Source organism: Vulpes lagopus, chromosome 19, assembly GCF_018345385.1.
Source record: "Vulpes lagopus strain Blue_001 chromosome 19, ASM1834538v1, whole genome shotgun sequence".
Lineage (NCBI taxonomy): Eukaryota > Metazoa > Chordata > Mammalia > Carnivora > Canidae > Vulpes > Vulpes lagopus.
The window spans coordinates 49,172,712-49,192,609 of record NC_054842.1 but is presented as its reverse complement, the minus strand read 5'-3'; the positions used below and the strand labels follow the sequence as shown (position 1 = coordinate 49,192,609).

The 19,898-nt window shown below is 37.3% G+C and overlaps 1 protein-coding gene across 1 annotated transcript in view; it reads left to right on the top strand.

The window, feature by feature from the left end:
* The first annotated feature begins 401 nt into the window (after positions 1–401).
* DHX36 (DEAH-box helicase 36) overlaps positions 402–19,898 on the top strand; it is a 52,495-nt gene continuing 32,998 nt past the window's right edge. The window contains exons 1-9 of the mRNA XM_041734054.1: positions 402–703; positions 7,798–7,922; positions 8,642–8,873; positions 11,941–11,979; positions 13,949–14,119; positions 15,861–15,940; positions 16,719–16,793; positions 16,939–17,105; positions 18,475–18,556. Of these exons, the coding sequence (XP_041589988.1) occupies positions 464–703; positions 7,798–7,922; positions 8,642–8,873; positions 11,941–11,979; positions 13,949–14,119; positions 15,861–15,940; positions 16,719–16,793; positions 16,939–17,105; positions 18,475–18,556 (1,211 nt within the window). The 5' untranslated portion in view covers positions 402–463. The remainder of the gene's footprint in view (positions 704–7,797; positions 7,923–8,641; positions 8,874–11,940; positions 11,980–13,948; positions 14,120–15,860; positions 15,941–16,718; positions 16,794–16,938; positions 17,106–18,474; positions 18,557–19,898) is intronic.

The following is a 19,898-nucleotide window of genomic DNA, read 5'->3' as shown; positions in this document are numbered from 1 at the left end:
AAAAAATATATATATATGGAGAACTCATTTTTTTTTTCTTTTGGAGACTTTTAGGAGAAAGTGGAACCATGCACAGGTTGTCTTATGGTGTCGAGATGTCTTACTGTCCAGCGCCTCGTTGGAAGCAAACTGCAGACTTCACTACGGTAATAAAGTACAAAGCGAGCCCCACTTCCTCACACGCTGGGCGTCGGCAAAGGACCTGCGACGCTGGGCTCGCGCTCCGTCCGCAGGTGCAGAGGCAGACACCTGGGGACGCACGCGCCGTCGCCCGAGCCACCTCGCGGGCCACCGCGGCCGCCCGCCCGTGACGTCACCGGAAGTGGGTGCTGTGACGCCCCGACGGCCCTCCCACTCGCGCCGGGCGCCGGAAGCAAAGCGGAAGTGGACGTGCACCCGCTTCCGGGCCCGGGCGCCATTTCTAGCGGCTGCAGGTTCTCACGAGTTGCGGTCGGCTGGGACCATGAGCTACGATTACCACCAGAGCTGGGGCCGGGATGGCGGGCCCCGCAGCTCCGGCGGCGGCTACGGAGGAGGCCACGGAGGGAGCCGAGGCCCCGGCGGCGGCGGAGGCGGAGGAGGCGGCGGCGGCGGCGGTCGAGGCGGCCGAGGCCGACACCCCGGGCACCTGAAGGGCCGCGAGATCGGCCTGTGGTACGCGAAGAAGCAGGGTCAGAAGAACAAGGAAGCGGAGAGGCAGGAGGTAACCCTGAGGCTCGGTCGCGCACACGGGGGCACGGGGCCGACTCTGGGCCCCCCTCCCCCCCGGCTCCTCAGCCCCTGGCTTCTGGTTGCTTTGTGGTTTCTGCGCCTGCGCCGAGGTGCCGGCGGGGACTTCCGGTGCGGAGGCTGCGGCCGCGTCGCCCGGCGGGCTGCGCCCTGGGAGCTGCCCCGCGGGAGCTGCGGCCCGCACCGCGGCCTCCTCCCTCATCGGTTTGCGCAGAGTCAAAGCTGCCAAAGCGCCGTCGGCACTTGTAGGTCGTTGAGAGAAAAATGGTCCAGCTTTCATTCACGTTCGGTATCAAAATAGCCACAAATCCAGGGCTTTTGTGTTCTGTCTGTCCTGTCTGTCTGTTTTTATGTCTGGCCGGGGGCAGTTCCGGTTCATCAGCAGGCTCCTCTTTGGGCATCAAACTTAGGATCCTAGAAAAAAGGAAAAAAAAAAAAAAAAGAAAAGGAAGAAATTCCAAATTCTAAAAGATGTTTTGATTTAGTTTCTTCAGGCTTTGTATCTCGAAGATCTGTAGCGAGGGAAGCATAAGTGTCTTTGAAAAAAAAATTTTTTTTTTTCTTTGTTAAACAGAAGCTTTCTTACCAGGAGTGGAAAGCTTTTTAGTGACTTTTTTGGAAGCACCTTTCGTATTAGACACAGAATGTATGCGATTAAATCCTCGCTTAGGCTTCTGTTTCTTTCTTTATTTAAAGATTTACTTATTTATTCGTGAGAGGCACAGACTGAGAGAAGAGAGGGGCAGAGACACAGGCAGAGGGAGAAGCAGGCTCCATGCAGGGAGCCCGACGTGAGACTCGATCCCGGGACCCCGGGATCACGACCTGAGTCGAAGGCAGGTGCCCAACCTCAGGCTGAGCCACCCAGGCGTCCCTATTTCTTTATTTTTCTTTGACCCGTGTCATTTTTATCCAAGTGTTTTTTTTTTTTTTTTTAAAGATTTATTTAGACACAGAGAGGCAGAGACACAGGCAGAGGGAGAAGGAGGCTCCATGCAGGGAACCGAACGTGAGACTCGATCCCGGGTCTCCAGGATCACACCCTGGGCCAAAGGCAGGTGCTAAACCGCTGCGCCACCCGGGCTGCCCTCCAAGTGTGTTTTTGGTATCATCCATCTATCTTCACACCTTATCACATTCTTCTCTTAAAGAAAAAAAGTGTGTGTGTGTGTGTGTATTTGTGAGCCCAAAATTGTTCATTGGATGAACTTTTTTTTTTTTTTTTTTTTTAACGAAAGGAAGCTCATCTAAGTCATCTTGAAATTGGGAGAATCATTGGCTGATTGCTGTAAAGGATGTGCACAGTAACTAGAAAGTTAACATGGGCTCACATTTTATTTAGCCCATTTCCCACATGATGCGATGGGGATCTGAAGAAATATGACATTGCCTGGGAAAATAAGACGTAAACAGATGAAAAGTTTAATCAGGAAAAGTCGTTTATTGTTATTTCCATCTAAAGCTAGTTGTGTGATGGATCATTGTGAATGGAACTCTGGATTTCTACCCTCTCCCCACACCTTTATTTTAGTAAATGTTACTACGGTTTGTTTACTTACAAGGCCAAAATTGGATTTATCTTTGATATTTCTCTTTGATTTTAGCAAAATCTGCCTGCTTTGCCTTCTTAATATATCCCAAATCCAACCACTTGTCTCCACAGCAGTTACCATAGATCAAGCCATTATTTTGTTCGGCGTTCTTGGCCTCCTACGAAATCTTCTAGCTTCCACTCTGCTTTCTACTGAATCTGTCCTTTGCAGAACCATTTGTGGTGCTTTCAAAAGCAAAAATTAGATCATCTCATTCTCTAACTCACAACCTGAGAATTAGAAGCCAGATCACTTCTGAGTTGAATACATTTCACTTGGATCCTAACATGTTTTACAGGAAACTTTGGTAATATAGCTTCAGTATACCAGGTTTCCTTCTTCATGTACTGAGCCTGTGTCCCCGATCTGATGTAATTACAGCTTTTGTAGATATACTTCCAGTTTTGCTTTTTATTACAGGTCTCAGACCATTCTCTCTGAAATGCATCTCCATCTTAATCTAAATAAGACCACTTGTCAATGATTGGCTCACCTTTTTTTTTTTTTTAACCACCTTCAGCCCATATGTGATTGCTTCCCAATTTCCTTAGCTTCAGTTACTTTTTAATTAATTCCTTTGTTTGCCAAGCTATTGCATTCTAAGGATGTGCCCTTTTCCTTCCAACTTTCATTTTTCTTTTTTAAATTGAGGATCTGATATATCTGAGACACAGCCTTAAGCACTGTATTAATAGAATGTAGTCATTACCTTACAGAAATTGTGGTGTTAGGGGCCGTTAGAGGGATAGAATATAATGTTAAAGTATTAAAATGAGAATGTGGGCCATCCCCTAACTCAAACTAAGAAGATTCTAGGTTTTCCAAAGATGTAACCCTTAAGCAGAAAGTTGAAAGATAGCAAAACGTGGGTGTGTTTGGAATTGAGGGATTTGGAAAGGGATTTTCAGGCAGAGGCAGCAGCATGTGCCACAGTTTAGAGGTTAAGAGGAACATATTCGTATTCATGAAAATTCCATATTCCAGAGGAACCAATAGAGCATGGGGATGGCATGTCCTGAGATGAAGGTAGAGCAGTGGCTTTCAAAATGTTGACTACTTCCCACGAAAAGGAGTATATATTAATTTGTAACCCACTACACACATGCATATAATTGAACCAAATCTTCATGAAATAATACTTAATTATCTGTATGTTGGTCAGGGTGTGTTGTTGGTACCTGTTTTGCTCTTTTTATTAATACTGGTCATGATCTTGTAATTCTAAAATTACAATATGAAAAGCCTAGGACTAGAAAAATAAGCAGAGCCTTGAAATTCATTAACTTTTCCCTAAGAACTCCTATAACCCCATTAAATCATTTGAAACAAAAAAAATTTAATGATTGAATTTGTGTTTAAATTCATTCTGGCAGCAGTATAGAGAAAGAGTTGATAAGAGACAATCCTGGGGCAGGGGAACCAGTTGAGTAGCCCTTGCAGTAATTAAAGTGAGGAATGATAGCTTGAATTAGGACATTGGGAGAGAGATGGAGGAAAGTGGACAGGTTAAAGTGATTTAGTGCTTTTATCTGGAGGCAGGGAAAACCAGGTATTAATAAATGACATGTTTATGGCTATAAGGAACAGACTTGATGAAGGAAGATGATGGACCTCAGCTTAAGGAGAGTTTGATTTTTGTTATAGGGCATAAAAAGAAGGATTTCTGGGCACCTGTGTGGCTCAGTTGGTTAAGCATCCAACTCTTGATTTTAGCTGAGATCTAGGCTCTCGTCAGGCTCTGTGCTCAGCTCAGAGTCTGCTTGAGATTTTGTCTCTTCCTCTCTCCCTCCCCCACCTGTGTGGGTGTGGGTGTGGGTGTGGATGTGCATGCGCGCGCTCTCAGATCTGAAAAAAAAAAAAAAGGCGAGAATTTCAGGGAGGTAGAAGGCCATGTGGATCTGATATCTAGAAAAATCTAGACTGGCAGTTCATGGTCCTTTGAATACTAGCCAGTGACTGGAGAATATAAGGAGTGGGTGCAAGCCTTAATTCTATAGACTATTGTTTTCAAACTTGCCCTTGGTACCTTGTTAAAATGTGGACTCTGGTAGCGCCAAAGATTCTGTTTTCCTTGCAGACACCCAAATGGTGTCAGAGTTGCTAGCTTGTGGATCACTAGTGTTGTTCATTGTAGCACAAGAAAACTTAAGGGATGGATTAAGAGAAGATTCTTAGATTCGTAACTAGGAAGGAGCAGCCAGAGAAGAAAATAAGGTGGGTGTTCCTTTAGAATCCAAGGGCAGTGTTTCAGGGAGCAAAGTATATAAAAAAGGGAAAGTCGTTAGTGATGGCAAATGGTACAGAGAGGTCAAGTAAGGTAAGAGCTCAGAATGTCTATTGAATGTAGCAACAAAGTCATTGGTAACCTTGATGAGAGCACTTTCTGTGGAGCAGTGGAGGTAAAAGCCAGGTTGCATTGGGGTGGGTAGTGAGGAGATGAAGTGGAATGCTTTTAAAGTAGTTTTACTGTGAAGAGGAAGAAGAAAGGGCAGTAGCCGGTAGGGTTGGGAGAATTCAAAAGAGGATTTTTTGTTTATTTTAAAAGTAAGATATTCGACTATAGTCTTGTTCATGGACCTGTGGTAAGGAGTCAGTGGAGAGGAAACGTCAGGTAGACTAAATTATGCTGCAGTGGTAAATAGTCTCCAAGTCTTAATGGGTTGGTTTTTCTACTCACTAGGCCGTTGGGAGTTAGGTTGAGAGTCCTCCTTAAGAGAATGGCTCACAGAACTCTACCCATCTGAGAAGCAGCAGATTTTGGTAGCAGTGGGAAGGAATACAGTACATTGCCCTGATTCTTAGAGACTTCAGTCATGTTTCTCTGGCCAGTAAGTCACAAGGCCATGCTTAACTCATGGGTGGGAAAATCCAGTTCTACCATATATTTGGAAAGAAGCAAACCAGAATATTGATCAGCACATTAATGATTACCAGAGAGAGAAATTTAGGAAAGGAAGGTAAATCTCGATAGGATTAGCCCTCAGGAGATGAAAGGGATTGGGCAGCAGAGTTTAGGTGGTGAGATTAGCCTTAAGCAGGAAAACTGACTCCACTTCCCTTTTAACAGGAAGGAAGAGAGCAAAAAGATTCTGATAATGGTGGGCTTAGGTTTGGTGGCAAGCACTTGATTTTCCTTGGGTTTTTGTTTTCTTTGTGACTACTGTATTTCGTGAAATGTGAACAGAAAGGTGGTATGGGTTTAAAATACTTGCAGATAACTAGAAGCTGATAAACATAGACAATTTGCAGGCAATCACAGGATCTCCTTTGCCAGGAATTTGTGACTCGAGGCTGCAGGAGGAATATTTAAGGATGTCCAAAAAAGGGAAAAACAACAAAATTAAATATCATGATAAAATAGTCATGAAACACAAAACATGACTGCTATTCTCCATGCTGGGGCCAGGTAAAGTGAAGGGTGACACAGCTAGAAGGTTAGGGGAGGTGACCTCCTCCCCCCCCCCCCCCCCCCCCCCCCGCCGCCAAAAAAAAAAAAAAAAAAAGGCTAGGTCCAGGGTTGGAATTTTGGCACTCCTAAATTCTCCACTGCCCGGAGCTTCTGGAGCCTCATTGTGGGAGGAATCTTGTTAAAAATAATTTACAGAAGGTGTAAATTATGCATTCAGGGGCTATTTCGTTTTTTAATCATCCTTTTTGTGAATATCTAAAGTTCATACTGTAGGGTGAGGAGAGCTTGTGTTCTGTTAGTAGAGGTAAAAACTTCAAAATAAGGTTTTGGTAGGTTGAAGTAAAGCTGTAAGTGTGAATTTCAGTTGGAAATAAATAGTTCTCGGGATAAAAAGTACTTAATCTTGTCTTTCCCATTTTGAAAGTAAATGATAGAAACAGTGCCTTTGGGCCCTTGAGGTGTTTGGAAAAATGAAGGAAACTGCTTGATAATGACTTTATGTCCTGGGGCCTCTTTCCCAGAGTAGTCTTTAATCATTAAAGTGTCGCTGTAGATTCTAACTACCAAGAAAAAACTTACTTGATAATCATCTCTTGTAGGTACAGAAAGCAATAAATGTTAAGGAGTGCTGAAAACATTACAGAATTTAAAGTATTGGACAAAAATGTTCTAATGATCCTGTATGTTGGGTTTCCCCAAGACCATTCGCAAATTCTGGTATTCTCACAGTAATTTTTTTTTTAATAGATGATTACAGATTAAAGTCATCATAGGTAAAAAAGCTACATAGGGGAGAGCCTAGGAGAAACTGGGTACAAGCTCTTAGTCCTAGTGAAGTACCTATGCCATGAGAAGAGATACATTAGTCTGATCTAGAAGCCAATTTAAAAAGATTTTCATGCTGTAACATTTAAAAAAGAGAAAGGGCTTTAGTGCCTGTCAATAAGCGTATTTTGCTATCATCTCTAATTTCATAAGGCTATCAGAATTTTACTATATTGGACTTTTAATTGTATGATAAAGACGGTTTTTGTAAACTCTTTGATAAATTGCCGAAGTCTTCTGGAATTCCCCCAGAGATCTGATTGTATTTTTGTGTATTTCTTTTGAGAGAAAAATGGTTTTAACACTAAAGTCACACATGCTCGTTGTAAAAGATAGGTTCAACCATTCATCCATTTGACAAAGTTCACTGCAGCATCTACCATGCTTCATAAATATAACTGGAAGGAATACTGCAAAAATGTAGAATGTAAAATGAATAGTCTATTTTAATACCAATAATAATGAAAATAAGATCCTGCTGCATGTATTTTCTGCAGCTGGCTTTTTTCCAGTTAATATATTAGTCCTTTTTTCTGTCTGCACACTTAAAGAAAAATCTACCCTCTCGTAACTACTAGGTTTAAATTCAACTAATTATAACATACAATTGTAAAAGAACAGTTTTAGTAAATCTTATTCCTACTGTGTACAGTGTAACTCCTATCTTCTGGTTTTTTTGTTTTTCTCATTCTGTGAAGCAACTATGAGGCCCATTGGACCATCTGCATGAGTGTTGATCAGTTTTATTTATTCTGTCTCAGCTCCACCTTCTTCCCCAAATATTCATCCTTTTAGTGTGAGCGTTTAAAATGCTCATTGTGAGCAAAATATTATTTCCAGTTTTCAACTTGGCCTTTTTGATTTCTTTTATGAGCTAAACATTTGTGTTTTAATAACTTTAATTATGAGTGTCTTTGAAAACTTAAGATAGGGAAAAATTGAAATAATCAGTGTGTGAGAGGGTAGAAGATAAAGTAACCAAAGTTTTAATAAGGGACATAAATGTACCTTCTTTGCGATCATATTAGAAGTAACTTTATAGATAGCAGAAAAAGGTTTAGAAGGATATACAAAAATGTTAACATTAATTAGGTTTATGAAGTGAAATTGGGCTAGAGGGCAATGTGGGGTAATTTTAACTTTTATGTGTTTTTTGGACATATATTTACCTTCTTGTTATGAAATAATTTTGCACATGCTTTTTAGTGTTGATCAGAATACTTTTTGCTTTGCACAAAACAGAGAGCTGTAGTACACATGGATGAACGTCGAGAAGAACAGATTGTGCAGCTGCTACATTCAGTCCAAGCTAAGAATGATAAAGATTCAGAAGCACAGATCTCTTGGTTTGCTCCCGAAGATCATGGGTAAAACAAAACATATTCTTTTACAGAATGGACAGAGTAACACTTCTTCCATAGCAGTGGCTAGGGAAAGGTTGATAATGAAAGTAACATCCTTAGACTCTTCAGTAAGTGAAATTCAACTTTGAAGTAAGTTTTTTTCCTTATGTAGACTGAGCATATTTGGTGAAAGATTGAACAACATGTTCATTACACAGAAAGCTAAATGGTAAGAACAGTCTATTTGGGTATTAGATTTATTAAGTTATTATTTATTGCTTTCCTACTCATCCTCTTTGTATTTCCAAAATTCTCCAGTGAGAGAGATCTGCAAGAAGTTAAATTGTTGATGTTTTTAGGATGATCACAAGAACTGTATCATTTAGAGGAAAAAGTAGTAGTGGTTTTTCTGGAACTATGTAAAGTAGCAGCCGGTTTAGAGCAGCCTCTATAGCAGCCGGTTTATAGTGCTCAGAAAGGGTGGCAGGAAGAAGATAAAGTTGTGAAATAAAACAAAGCTCAGAAAATCCGAAAAATAAAAATACTGTAACTCATTGCAATGGAGAGATGATTCTTGTGTGAATTTTAATTTTTTTAACTATCACAAGGAATAACTTATCTGGTAATGTAAGAATCTAAATATTTCCTTAATTGATCTAAGAAAAAAGCTGATGATTTTTTAAATAAATAGCGTATTTTGTTTCAGGGCTCTAGCGGCTCATTTTTTTATTTTGTCAAAATAGATATGGTACTGAAATTCCTGCAGAGAACAAACCAAACTCAGAGAAGAAGCTGGAGAACCAGGAAAAGAAATTGATAAGTCAAGAAAAGAGAACATTTAGAATCAGGGACAAATATATTGACCGAGATTCTGAGTATCTCTTGCAAGAAAATGAACCAGATGTAGCCTTAGACCAACAGCTGTTGGAAGACTTACGAAAGAAAAAAAGTGACCTTCGGTATATCGAAATGCAGGTAATGGAAAGCAAGATGTGGAAAAAGTTTTTACTTGTCATTTCTTCTCACATTTGTGTTTAGAGGGTACTACATGATAAAGATGAGTGGTATTTCAGTAGACCATCCTCTGTGGGAATTCTTTCTCATATACTAGAGAAAAGCAGTGGGAATGGGATTGCACAATATAACCTAAGGTAGCCTGTCTCATCTATGGCAGCTTATATAGTGAGAAAAAATTAGTTTTTTAGGCCAGTTTTGTGAGATGTCATAAACAAGGTAGTTAGAATTGTAAGGTTTCTAGGCCATTTAATCCAGCTCCTTCCTTTTATAGATGATAATACTAAATCCCCCCAAATTATGATGTGCTTATTTTCAACACTTTAAAGACAGGACTGCGACAAGAGTAGATATTCATGGAGGCTTTATGTTCTTTCCATGCTAGACGAGATTTTTTTTTTAAACATTTTATTTATTTATCCATGAGAGACATAGAGAAAGAGAGGCAGAGGGAGAGGAGAAGCAGGCTCCATGCAGGGAGCCTGACTCCCTGGATCCCGGGTCTCCAGGATCAGGCTCTGGGCTGAGGGTGGCGCTTAACCGCTGAGCCACCCGGGCTGCCCTAGACAAGATATTTTAAGGTTTCTTCCTGTTAACACATAAAATTTGTTTTGTGGACATTCTAGAGATAGATGTAATAAAATGTTCATGTATTTCTTTTAAGAGAAAAATACTGAGGAAACTTTGAGGGCCATATCTTTAATATGCACATATGTGCTGCCGTTTGTAAAAACAAAAAAAAAAAAAGGCAGGATATCACATCTTCCATAAGAAAGAAAGGATCCATTGACTGTCGCTGATGATCAGATTGGATATCAGAACAGGTGAGGTGAGGTTGTCCACGGGTGGAATTGTGTAGATTTTGGTGCCTATTTAGTGAAAATAAGATTTGAGGAGAGGAAATTTCAAGTTGAGTTATTTCATAATGTGATTGAGAGAAGAGCTTCTTTCATAGCCTTTGGAAGAAGGAGAGTTAGTTACTATCTGCTTTGTATAGAGGACAGAACTCAAATACTGAAAATGAGTAAGTGATCAAAGTCAAAAGAAGTTAGGGGAAGAAATGTGTAAAACATTAAAAAAAAAGTTGGTGATCTTTCTGTTGACTAGACACTTGCAAACACTTCACTTGTGCTACATCATTTAAGCCTCCCAACAACTCTGTAAGAGATTATGCCTCCGTTACAGAGGAGGAAAAAGAACCTTAGGTTAAGTGACCAATCTAAAGGTTGTACAGTTAGTAAAAGAATCAGGCCTAAAATTCAGATGTTTAAGAGCTCAACTTTTTAATCCTTTTTGGTAATGTTCCATTTTTTTTCTTTTTTGCTTACATTCATTTAACAAACGTTAATTTTCCACTTACTAGATGCATGTTATTGTGCTGTGTTTCTGAAGACTAAAAAAGACGTGTCCTCAGATTGTAATCTCATTGTTCCTTATCTCAGAGTTAAGCCTAAAATTAGGAAATTAAAATTTAGGTTTGTCTGTCTTGAGAAAGAATATCGGGTTATTACTGTCCTTATCAGCTTTACATATTTATAAAGCAAATTGATTAATGTTTCAAATCTAATGGGTTAGCTTATATATACTTAAATATTGAGATTGTTACATTTGAGTACATGAAGTACTTTTAGAAATTGTTAAATGGTTTTAAATAATGTTAAAATAAAAGACATTACTAAGAAAATAATGGCAACCTGATCTTTTAAATTACTAGAATTCATTAAAATCATCACATTGACTCTCAATATTTTTGGTACTGTTAAGAATTACCTGATTGGCCATAACAGGAATGGCATATACAGCATGGTAACTACAGTTAATAATGTTGCACTTTATATCTGAAAATTTCTAAGAGAGATCTTAAAAGTTCTGATCCCAAGGAAAAGAAATGCTGACTATGTGGTGATGGATATTAATTAGACTTTCTGTGATAATTACTTCACAGTATACAAAGATACTGAGTCATTATGGTGGTACGCCTGAAAGTGATATAATGTTATATGTTAATTATATCTTAATTTTAAAAAATCAGGACTTTTTTCAGTCTTCTATTTTGACAAATAGGCAAAAAATAAGGATGATGTTTTAAATAAAAATTAAGAAAAATATGGCAGTTATACTAGATTACTTAGGACAGTTCTAATTTTGTGTGTTTTTTTTTCTTTTAAATAAAGGGAGTTTGTTAAACCTGTGGTTTATTTATTTTTTTACCGTTGAAATTTTCTCATTTATGTAGGTCATTATAAACCATAGCACTCCTAAATGTATGTCATTTTTATGTAGCGTAGGTTTGGGATTCCATAGTCTTCAAAATTAGACATTATCAAATAAAAGATACAGGAGTTAATCATTTCCTTTTTGGTATTCCAGTTGCAATTCATGAAAAATTTGTTGAGTAGCTTTTATGTATTAAAAACTGCTATTTGCTTTTTTTTTAATTTAAATAAAGGTTTTTCATTCAGATTTCATGGCAACCGTATGAGATAAAACTTTTGAAGGATGTAGGATCCAAGTTGGATTTAAGATCACAGTTCTTAAATGGCATTAGCAGATTTTCCTGTTTGAGATATTACTTGTTTAAAGTTTTATTCTCAAAAGCAAGTAAGAAATAATTAATCTTCTCCAGTGCCTAATAGATTAGTAAATGGTGGGTCATTGGGTGGGAAAATGAATGTGATAAAGAAAACAAATGTAAGATTCATATATAAAAGAAACAAAAAAATGAAAAAAAATGGGGATTATAAAAATGCTATTAAATGACAGATCAGATTTCATTTTACTGGCACTTTCAAGAAAGTGTCTCCATTCTATTGAATATAATAAAATTCAGTATTTCAGAAATAAAGGGGATTGCCAAATACATTAGTTCTTTTTATAAAAATTCTTTTTTAAGTCTTGATACTTGTCATAAGCTGTGGGGTAATAAAGTTTTTGGGGATTCTAGCATATTTATGATATATTCTGATTACCATGATTATAATTTGATTAATTGCTTTTGTGAAAATTAAAAACTATTTTTAATTTGCAGCATTTCAGGGAAAAGCTGCCTTCATATGGAATGCAAAAGGTAAAATGAATATACACTATTTAATTTGATTTGTAAAATAATTTTTTTAAACCTCTGTATGAAGAAAAAAAAATAAACAACCTTCCCCTAAAAGGTATTATTGAAAGTTCATTTTAGTCTTGAATTTTTGGAAGCCCAAAAGTAAAAAATGGTCATGAAACAATTTTCCTGAAGTTTTCTCCTTTCTGTCTGTAGTTGAATTTTTTATATAGATGTTACTTTGGGTAGAGGCACCCTGGGTGACTCAGTTGGTGACTCAGTTGGTTAAGCATCTTCCTCTCAGGTCCTGATCCCAGGGTCTTAGAATCAAGCCCTGTTTCGAGCTCCCTGGTCAGTGGGAAGCCTGCTTCTCTGTCTCCCTCTGTTGTGCCCCCTGCTTTTGTGCCTGCAAGCGCTCTCTGTCTCTCAAATAAATAAGTAAAGTCTTTATAAAGGAAATTACTTAGGTAAATGCCCTTGCTCTTAATATGAGACCAAACATTTTAATTAAAATTGAGGCTCTACTGAAAGTAATGCTTAAATTAATTCATTGTGCTTTATTATGCGATCATCTTGGAGAATATAGTCTCCCATCCCTCTCTGTTGTCTCAGCCTTAATTTGATTTTGGTTTGGTTTTCAAAGCACTTAACCACCACCTGCCACAATGTCTTTCCCTCCTAGGCCATTGTAAGTTCCTGAGGACAGAGTGTTCTCTGTGTGTTACTTGGAACAATACCTGACATTCTGTGGACCCCCAGTAAATACTTGTTGAATGAATGAGGCACATGCTGCTTCTCTGTGTTTATAAGCTATAATTTAGTGTTCGTATAAATAATGTGTTAAGAGTAGATGGGAAAAATTTTAAAGGTGGGTTTTCTAATACTGTCTGTACATAAAACCTCTTATCTCTTTGAAGAAGTAGGATGGTTTTATTAATACAGTGAATATTACTATTAAAAATTAGTGTTTATCTAAAATTTTTAAGAAAGATTTTTCCCAAATACAAGATTTTCCAGATAATTGAAGTTTACCAATTTAGATATTAAAATATTTAGCTATTTAAAATCCTTATTATAATTACTTGAGAGGAAATAATCTTAAGGTAAATCATATTCTTGATCTCTAAAACAGTATGTAAAAGTTGTTCTGCAGATAAAACCATATTGTATGAGTTATGATATAACTCCTTAGTGTCCTTAGTGTTAATTAAGTATTGGGATTTATCTTTATTCAGTATCCTACATATCAACAGCATTCCATGCAGCAGGGAGCCTGACGTGGGATTCGATCCCGGGTCTCCAGGATCAGGCCCTGGGCTGAAGGCGGTGCTAAACCGCTGAGCCACCTGGGCTGCCCCCCCCACCCCCACCATTTTTTAAGGTTTTATTTATTTATTCAAGAGAGAGAGACAGAGAGAGAGAGAGAGGCAGAGACACAGGCAGAGGGAGAAGCAGATTACATGCAGGGAGCCTGACAATCAACATTCTCTTTAATTAATGTTTATTCTTATGCATAAAACTTACCTGCTTTCTCTTCTTGTTCCTGTTGGTGTGTTTTTCTTTAACCGCACCTGGCTTTGTTTTATAATTTGGTGCTGCTTTTTTTTTTTTTTTAAGATTTTATTTATTTATTCATGAGAGACACCTGGGGGGGGGGTGGGGAAAGACAGAGACAGGCAGAGACACAAGCAGAGGGAGAAGCAAGCTCCATGCAGGGAGCCTGATGTGGGACTCCATCTCTGGACTCAAGGATCATGGCAGCAGAAGGCAGGTGCTAAACCGCTGAGCCATCCAGGGATCTCCAGTGCTGATTTTCTCTTGAAAACTGGTAGATCCTGGATATCCAAACTGCCAGCATTGCATTTAACTAAATTTTAAAAGCATTAATATGTTTGTTAAAAGTAATTAGCTTCAGTTATTACAGAATTGTGATCACTATCGAATTTCTTCACCATGTGATATCCTTCACTTATATTCCATTTTGAAATAGGAATTGGTAAATATGATTGATAACCATCAAGTGACCGTAATAAGTGGTGAAACTGGTTGTGGAAAAACTACTCAAGTTACTCAATTCATTTTGGATGACTACATTGAAAGAGGAAAAGGATCTGCATGCAGGATAGTTTGCACCCAGCCAAGAAGAATTAGTGCCATTTCAGTAAGTAATGTCTCACTTTTTAAAATTCCCTTTTTTTTTTTCCATTCTCCTAGTCTTGCTAGAAATAAACTCATTTTGAAGGTTTGTAGTGATTCTTAATTGGGTTTAGGATATATTGTTATGAAAGTAAGTACTTGGTAGTAAACACAAAAAGTTTAAATGACCTCTTACTGATAATAGGTGTTTGAGTTTAAGATCAATTATTAATCCAGGCAAATTGTAGTATAAAACTAGAAGAATAGAAAACTGATAAATTTTTATAGGATTATAAGTTCCAAGAAATGTCCATCCATATAGATGCTTTAAATTTTACTGCTTAACTCATTTAGTATCATTTTTTGGTTCTTTCTGATTGTTTTTTCGGTACATGAGTACTGTGGTGTGAAAGCAGGAAGCATTGCAGTATTTTAAGTTGCATTTAAAAATTTTTCTAATGCAGTTATTCAGTAAGAGGGAATTTATCATGAAAAAATTAGCAGTTAATTCTTTTCACAGTTGTAATTACATGTTTAGTGCAAACAGCATTTTTGTTTAGTTAGATGATTTGGTTAATATATGGGTATATGTTCTTTAAAGATGTTTGGGTTTCTGGCAGCATATGATGACTATAGTAAATTAATTTCAGTGTTACATAATTTTATATGCAGATTTCAATTATAAAGGTTTATGATTATGTTTAGTTATATGATGGTGCTGTTTAATATCTTTAACTCATTAATACAGAATCTGGTTAGGAACTGCATTACCAATTATGGCAGTGTTTTGGAGGAAATAGAGTATACGTTTTAAACTAATTTCTAAGAAATTCTGTTTTAAAGAAGTACAATATCAATCTTTTTGGTAGAGTCATATTCTTAGGAATTATATAAAATCAAAGAACAGTGAAAAATAACCACTTTTGTCATAATACAATTATATAGCTAGATTTAAGTAAATTAAAAATACAATCTCATTTTCAGTAATACAGGATTTCAATATACAGACAGTAGGAAGATAAGTGCACTAGGTTGTGTTTTGTGTATTTTTCCAAGATCTGTTAGTACTTGAATGGGTAACGTAATAAAGAGTGAAATAATGATCTAAGTCTGTGAATACAAGAGGTGCTGATGGGAAAGTTTTACTTCTGAAGTATTGTTTCTTAATTGTGCCGATTTTTCTGTTTCTAATCTCATAAATCCGCTGTTCTATAAAATGACTGTGGGTTACTTTTAGTTACATAAATCGGTATTGGATTATAATAACATTTCATCAATTCCAAGTTCATCTTTGGCAGCCATAACTTTTAGAACACAACCAAGAACCAGTAATTAAGCAACACCAATCTATACCAAGAAGAAACAAATAAAAAACTGGAGGGAAAAAAAAAGTATCAATATGTATTTACCCTCAAATTACACAAAAGTATTATAAGCTTAGACCATGATTTTAATTAACTCTTATAGAATAGTCCAAAGAAAGGAAGAATCAATGAAAGGATGCTCTAGAAAGGCACTTTGAAAATAATGATGAGAGAATTGGCCTTGGAGGGCTTTCTAAGAAGTGAAAAGTAAATTTAAGAAGTAGTCTGCAGCTTTTAAGAAACAAGTTTTAGATCCCTGGGATTTTAGTATCTTCTTCTCTTTTTTTAACTCAGGTAAATCTGATGAACATTTTTTTCAACAATCTCAGATTTCATGGTTGTTCAAGATTTTTTCCTAAAGGAAACTATTTTCTTTGTAAATGCGTTTCATTTTGATTAAAGGTTGCAGAGAGAGTGGCTGCAGAAAGGGCGGAATCGTGTGGCAATGGTAACAGTACTGGATACCAGATTCGTCTCCAGAGGTAAAGAATGTTCACCTGTTGTGGACAGGTAGATTTCAGTGAAACTTTGAAGTTAGATATTCAAAAGAAATATGTCCCCCATTTTAATGTTGATTACAATTAAAATTAACATTAAAAGTAACTACAGCAGAGGAGGCTTGCAACTTTTTAAAATCCAAATTCATGTTTGGATTGCCTTTTTAAGATACACTTTACATTATGAAATGACAAGAGAAATTACTTTTTCTGGGATGTACATTATTAGACCATCACTACACTCAAAAGGAGTTGGTGTCTCGTATCTTTTGGTACCAACACCCCCACTGACTTTATTGATTTTGGTATTTTTACCCCCATTCACTCCACCATGTTTCTGTGGTCCTTTTCTGGAGCTTAAGATTCAATTTACCTCTTTTAAGTGAACTGACTTTCCAGTTACTAACCAAGAGTTTAAGCCCCTAAGTATTAAGTTGTCTTCTGAATGTTAATGGTTATGTCTTTAAAAAGACATTAAAGTTATATCATGTCATGAAATGTGTCATTTCATATATCGTGAAAGTAATGTATAGTGCATTTGAATGTAGTATTTCACATTACTCTGTTGCAGTAGGCATTCCTAGAACCAAAAAATTAACTGAAAATTTTGTTTAAATTGTAAGTTTTTATTTTATTTTTTATTATTTTATTTTTTTTAAATTGTAAGTTTTTAAATTGAAGATTTCTTTTAAATTTTTGTGGTAGTAAGTAATTTGTTAGTAAAGAAAACCAAAATCTGTTAACTCATGTCTTCCGTTCCCAGCCGGTTGCCAAGGAAGCAGGGTTCTATCTTATACTGTACAACAGGAATCATCCTGCAGTGGCTCCAGTCAGACTCGTGAGTATGTTTCACTTCAGGACAGACATTTAGTTAAACATTATCAAGAGATGTAATTATTAAATTGGACTTTACTAGTTGTAAGGTAGAGTGATGCAGTTTTCAAATTTTGTACTAAGTTACATACTTCACACTTTTGTTTTAGGCATTTGTCCAGTGTTAGTCATATTGTGCTTGATGAAATTCATGAGAGAAATCTGCAATCAGATGTTTTAATGACTGTTATTAAAGATCTTCTCAATTTTCGACCTGACCTGAAAGTAATATTGATGAGTGCAACTTTGAATGCTGAGAAATTTTCAGAATATTTTGGTGAGTAAATTTTATGATTATTGTTTTAGAAAGTTGTCACAAAGCCACTGAATTTAAAGCTAAAAAAATAACATTGCTAGGTAGAAAGTAGTTAAAATGAGTGTTTAGCAATTCTTTTAGGTATTCAGAAAAATATTTAAATTGTCTTAAATAGTGGAGACTATCCTAGTCTCAGATTAGAGAAGTGGGCCTATTTTTTTTAAAGGTGGCATTATCTTTAACGTGTTATATGAAGACATGTAAATTTTTGGTGCTATCAGATAAGGTGGCATCGCAGAAGTCAGAGCACAGGTTTGAATAATTTTTTTGTGATTGTTCCGTGGCCTTTATGTACTTTCACAGACTAGGGTGGCAGTTTGCCAATAATAATAATACCACTTAGGGAACACCTTCAGTATACCAGGTGTGCTATATTTGGCACTTTGTCTTCATTAATCTTCACAACGCCTTGTGAGGTAGGTGCTATAATGCCCATTTGTATAGCTATTTCCCAGTATTCCTTATAATGGTTGCATAAGAGTGGTGAGAGGATTTGAAACTAAATTTGACTAGCTGTAGAATAGATTTGTTTTTAAATTACACCTCTCTTGCTTACACTCATGGGGGAAGTAGAGGAAAATCAGGGTGGGGGGTTGAAATGGAGAAGAGCTATATTTTAGTGTTCTTATATTCAACCCAGTTGACCCTCAGACCCATGAAATTAGTTGTACGTCTCATCTTTCTGTGTGTGTTACGAGGTATCCAGAGTAACTCCCTCAAACTTTTTCAAGTCAGAGGCAGAGCTGTGATACCACTTCAGATACTTTTATCTGTGAGGCAGTGTTGATCTTTGTTTACCATGTCTACTGCTTGTTTGCTTGGTATGAAATAGAAGTAGTAGCGTAAATAACTAAGCACTAGAGACAGTTATTTTAACTAGTGATTCTAGAACGGTAGGAACAATTTAGTATTTAATTAGGTCTTGTTTTAACTATTTTTTTCTCTTCCTGATTCTGGGTGACATAGTAGTACTTTTTAAGTTAATTTCAATAAAAATTGGGTTCTGATGGTACCATCTTGGCTAGTGATGGAGAGGAAGTAGATTTCCAGTAACAGGTTTTAAGTCCAATAAAATGTTCTATTCTTTGATATTTTGGGTTACTTTGTAGGACTGTGAGGGATGTGTACTGTGTGGTAGCAGTAGAATGATAGCAAGTGGAAGAGTGGACTGCTAGTTCTCATTAAATTCTTCATATGAAAAAGTAGGGTAGATCTCAAAGTGCCAGGACCATTTTTGAACTTAGGAAAAGCGTTACTGGCCTATTTACAGTTTCTGATTTTTTTTTTTTCAACATTTGAGTACAGATTTATGTTTTGTCTGCCGTAATAGGTAACTGTCCAATGATACACATACCTGGTTTTACCTTTCCGGTTGTGGAGTATCTTTTGGAAGATATAATTGAAAAAATAAGGTAAGTAAATATTAGGAAATAAAAATGTTAAAAAATACTAATATGCCACCTTTTGTCCTGTCAGACTGTAGTCTCAGAAACTCTTTTTTAACCACTTCCTTCTACAACATTGTTTGTCCTTAAATTGGTAATTCCCAAACTTGGTTGCACATTAAAATCACCTGGAGCCTTTTAAAATCCAGATGCCCCATTCACACTCCCAACATTAATTACATTATAAATTCTGGGCTGGCAGCCAGACCTCAGAGTTTTCTAAATATCCCTGGGCAGCAGAGTTTGGGAACCTTTGTCCTTAGCGCTAAAACCTCTCTTCTGGTTCTCTTACCTGCTTTTTATTCTTCTTTGCTGGCTTCCATTGCCTACCCTTTAAATAGGATTTCCCTTGTGGGTTCTTAATTAGCCTTTTCTCAGTCTGTTGTGGTTTCACTGTGCGGTCCTGTTTCCAGGACCATAGTTCTGTATTTTCACAGCTTCAGAAGTGAAGCTCTTCCTGAACATTAAATTTGGGACTTAACCCTATACTCAGCAGCATTCTAACACCTTAGATACCCTGAACCTCACATCTTTCCCAACTAAAATTGTTATATCCAAATTTAAAAGGAAAAAATGGAGGTTACTAGTATTATCCTCCACCCAGTGTCTAGGCTGTGAATCAGAAGAGCTAGTATCAAGCAGGTTATGTTAGCTGCTTTATGTGCTTAGTAACTAATGTAGTCTAAATCATTCTGTGCTCTCACCTGCCCCCACAACGCAAACCCTGAAATCTTTCTCCTTGAACTTGCCGTCTTATATTTATTTCTCCTACTTAAGGTCCTTTTTATCTCTTCTGGGTTAATATTTCCTCTTTTGTCACTGAGGTCTTCACTGTCACATGTGAGAGTGCCTTTAAAACTTAAGGACCTCTATGCTTTGTCATGATCTATTGCCAAATACCTCAGCTGGTATGACCAAATTATTGATTAGCTACCAGAGCCTCCTCCAGGGACCTATAACCAAATTATATTTGAATTTCTTGATGAGAGAAGGGCTGGGAAAACACAGCTCATAGGATCAGGTTCTAGTCCCTTGCTAGTCATTGCGAGGGTCTTTACAGTCTGGCCCCATCCTTTTTTTTCCTAGCCTTATGCACCTCATGGCCTACCCAGTGCTAAATGCACTGTTCCCTAATATGCCAGCCAGTGCTCTCTTTCATTCATGACTTTGTGCTTTATTACATGCTGTGTTCTCTTTTTAGACTTACATATGCTACCTTTTCCATTTTTTTATATAAAAATTCAGGGCTGTAAGAACAAATCCCAACTTCACTGCTTTCTCCTCCCTCTCACAGAGTGAGTCGCTTTCT